The 3,081-nt window shown below is 41.4% G+C and overlaps 1 protein-coding gene across 2 annotated transcripts in view; it reads left to right on the top strand.

Moving 5' to 3' along the window:
- LOC129823274 (zinc finger protein ZIC 4-like) overlaps window positions 1-2,318 on the top strand; it is a 16,216-nt gene extending 13,898 nt beyond the window's left edge. For both annotated transcript variants that reach the window (XM_055882199.1, XM_055882198.1), the window contains one exon: window positions 1,125-2,318. In XM_055882199.1, the coding sequence (XP_055738174.1) occupies window positions 1,125-1,561 (437 nt within the window). In that variant the 3' untranslated portion in view covers window positions 1,562-2,318. The remainder of the gene's footprint in view (window positions 1-1,124) is intronic.
- Window positions 2,319-3,081: the final 763 nt, after the last annotated feature.

The raw sequence follows: 3,081 nt of genomic DNA, 5'->3' as shown, positions 1-3,081 counted from the left end.
CATTGGGCTGTCCTAAAGGAACTCAGCTGGTTCATTGGGCTGTCCTAAAGGAACTCAGCTGGTTCATTGGGCTGTCCTAAAGGAACTCAGTTGGTTCATTGGGCTGTCCTAAAGGAACTCAGCTGGTTCATTGGGCTGTCCTAAAGGAACTCAGCTGGTTCATTGGGCTGTCCTAAAGGACCTCAGCTGGTTCATTGGGCTGTCCTAAAGGAACTCAGCTGGTTCATTGGGTCTGTCCTAAAGGAACTCAGCTGGTTCAACGGGCTGTCCTAAAGGAACTCAGCTGGTTCATTGGGCTGTCCTAAAGGAACTCAGCTGGTTCATTGGGCTGTCCTAAAGGAACTCAGCTGTTTATTTTGGGCTGTCCTAAAGGAACTCAGCTGGTTCATTGGACTGTCCTAAAGGAACTCAGCTGGTTCATTGGGCTGTCCTAAAGGAACTCAGCTGGTTCATTGGGCTGTCCTAAAGGAACTCAGTTGGTTCATTGGGCTGTCCTAAAGGACCTCAGCTGGTTTATTGGACTGTCCTAAAGGAACTCAGCTGGTTCATTGGGCTGTCCTAAAGGAACACAGTTGGTTCATTGGGCTGTCCTAAAGGACCTCAGCTGGTTTATTGGGCTGTCCTAAAGGAACTCAGCTGGTTCATTGGGCTGTCCTAAAGGACCTCAGCTGGTTCATTGGGCTGTCCTAAAGGAACTCAGCTGGTTCATTGGGCTGTCCTAAAGGAACTCAGCTGGTTCATTGGGCTGTCCTAAAGGACCTCAGTTGGTTCATTGGGCTGTCCTAAAGGAACTCAGCTGGTTCATTGGGCTGTCCTAAAGGAACTCAGTTGGTTCATTGGGCTGTCCTAAAGGAACTCAGTTGGTTCATTGGGCTGTCCTAAAGGAACTCAGCTGGTTCATTGGGCTGTCCTAAAGGAACTCAGTTGGTTCATTGGGCTGTCCTCAAGGAACTCAGCTCTTCATTGGGTCAAGTACAATAGGCAATACACTAAAGGCCAATATAGTTTTATTTGACATAACTCATGTCACATATGGCCATGCATCACCAACCCCAAAATAAAGCAGCTGTTTTGATTTATGCATATGGGTTTTCTGAAGCCTAACTTTTGTTCACTTATTTCAGGTGAGAAGCCCTTCAAATGTGAGTTTGACGGCTGCGACCGACGTTTCGCCAACAGCAGTGACCGGAAGAAGCACTCCCACGTGCACACCAGCGATAAGCCGTACAACTGCAAAGTGAGAGGCTGTGACAAATCCTACACACACCCCAGCTCTCTCAGAAAACACATGAAAGTGCACTGCAAGTCTCCACCACCAAGTTCTGGCTACGAGTCTTCAACTCCGTCATTAGTGTCCCCATCATCGGACTTAGGCCGAGAGCCAGGGGCCTCGTCGCTCTCAGAACCAGCACCCTCGTCTCAACCCGCCAATTTAAGTGAGTGGTACGTCTGTCATAGTTCTGGTGCGAGCGGTACTCAGACACCTCCCAGCGGCTCCCCCAGCCCTGATCCCGGGGATGAGACGCCCTACAGACACCCAGTGCCAAGGGACGCGTTTTAAACAAAACTGGCCCAGAAAATTATTATAAGATATTAAAGATATTTTCTAACATACCCGCGAACTTACAAAATTAACACATAGAAAAGGTCTGTTTTCTAAGGCCCAAATCATTCAATGTACTGTCTGGCATATCGGACAAATAAGACTGCCAAATGTATCTCGTGATAGCTCTCTTCTATCCCAATGTGTTTGGAAAAAAATGTATTATTATCGTACCCGGTTATTGTACGCATGTATCTTGCTGTATTATTTTGTAAATCGAGTTTTGACTTCAATATCTTTTTAATTTATTTTTTGAATCTGACATGAGCATTTTTGTATTATCGAACCAAAGTGTTTCAATATAAAAAAAAAAATTAAATGTACATTTGTAAATTGATACGTTTCGATGTGTAGGTGGTAATAGTCATTTTGTAAGCTTTGGTATTTCAGCAATTTTTTATTGTTTGCTACACATATTTGTATAAATTAAATAATTGAAACGTTTGGAGTTTCATGCTAGACATATTGTCTCCATTTCTGATGTTCTATTCTATTGATTGGTCGTTTTCATATCGTCTATTTGATATTATGACATTCAATTCATAAATGTTTGGTCAACGTGGGCATTTTGTGATTTTGTAATTCTCGTCAATATTTGTTAGTAATGCATTTTTTATGAAAACGTGATCCTATCGAGAAAATACACTCGAAATATGTACCAAACTGCCTTGTAATTTGTCAGTATTTTGAATAAATCGTGTATGATTAAATTAAATTATCCTTTTCTGGGCCTTGACTTTTTAATATTGATATAGACATAAAATAACGAATTTATTCTAATGCGTATGCTATCAGGGTACTGTTAACCAATACATGACAGGGCGCTCTAAAACGCCTTGAATCTCACATGCTGTACTCATGTAAAACAAGCCAGCAGAGACTAATAACAACGGTCTTTTTTTAAAGGAGCCGTGAGACCAAACACGTTTCTTTCACTATATTCAACAGCGAGCCTTACTGCCATTCGTGGCTTATTTAATCTCATGTACCATCTATAACAGAGCCCGGCATAAGGGTCGAGAACATGTTTGGACCCATATTGGACAACAGACACTTTTAGATTTTTTTTTTTTCGTTTTGTAACAATGTTAAATGTTTTTATTTTGCTGTAATGTTCAACTTTTTTAAACCTCTTGCCAACGTGCGAAAAAACCATAAAGACACTTTGAAAAGAAGCCATTGTCCTCGGTGTTGTATTTAACATTAGTTTACTTTTAGTTTTTACTCTAAACTTCATCCCTAAACACCGGAAAATCACAAAGCACTTCTTCAAAAGAAAAATCCAGATTTTATTTTGTGAAAATATTCTTCCCTGGTCATGTCCATGTCTTATTTGTGTGGGATCTATTTTTCTCTTAGATAAAGTGTGGTTTTCTGCAGGGGAGATGTGGGCAGGGTTTGATGAAAGGCTCGTATATTCTCATCCAGACTTCAAAGATCTTTTAACACAAAGAGCCATTTCTTCATGACGGTGAGTC

This window comes from Salvelinus fontinalis, chromosome 25 (genome assembly GCF_029448725.1).
Source record: "Salvelinus fontinalis isolate EN_2023a chromosome 25, ASM2944872v1, whole genome shotgun sequence".
Lineage (NCBI taxonomy): Eukaryota > Metazoa > Chordata > Actinopteri > Salmoniformes > Salmonidae > Salvelinus > Salvelinus fontinalis.
This window is presented reverse-complemented; position numbering and strand designations above follow the sequence as displayed.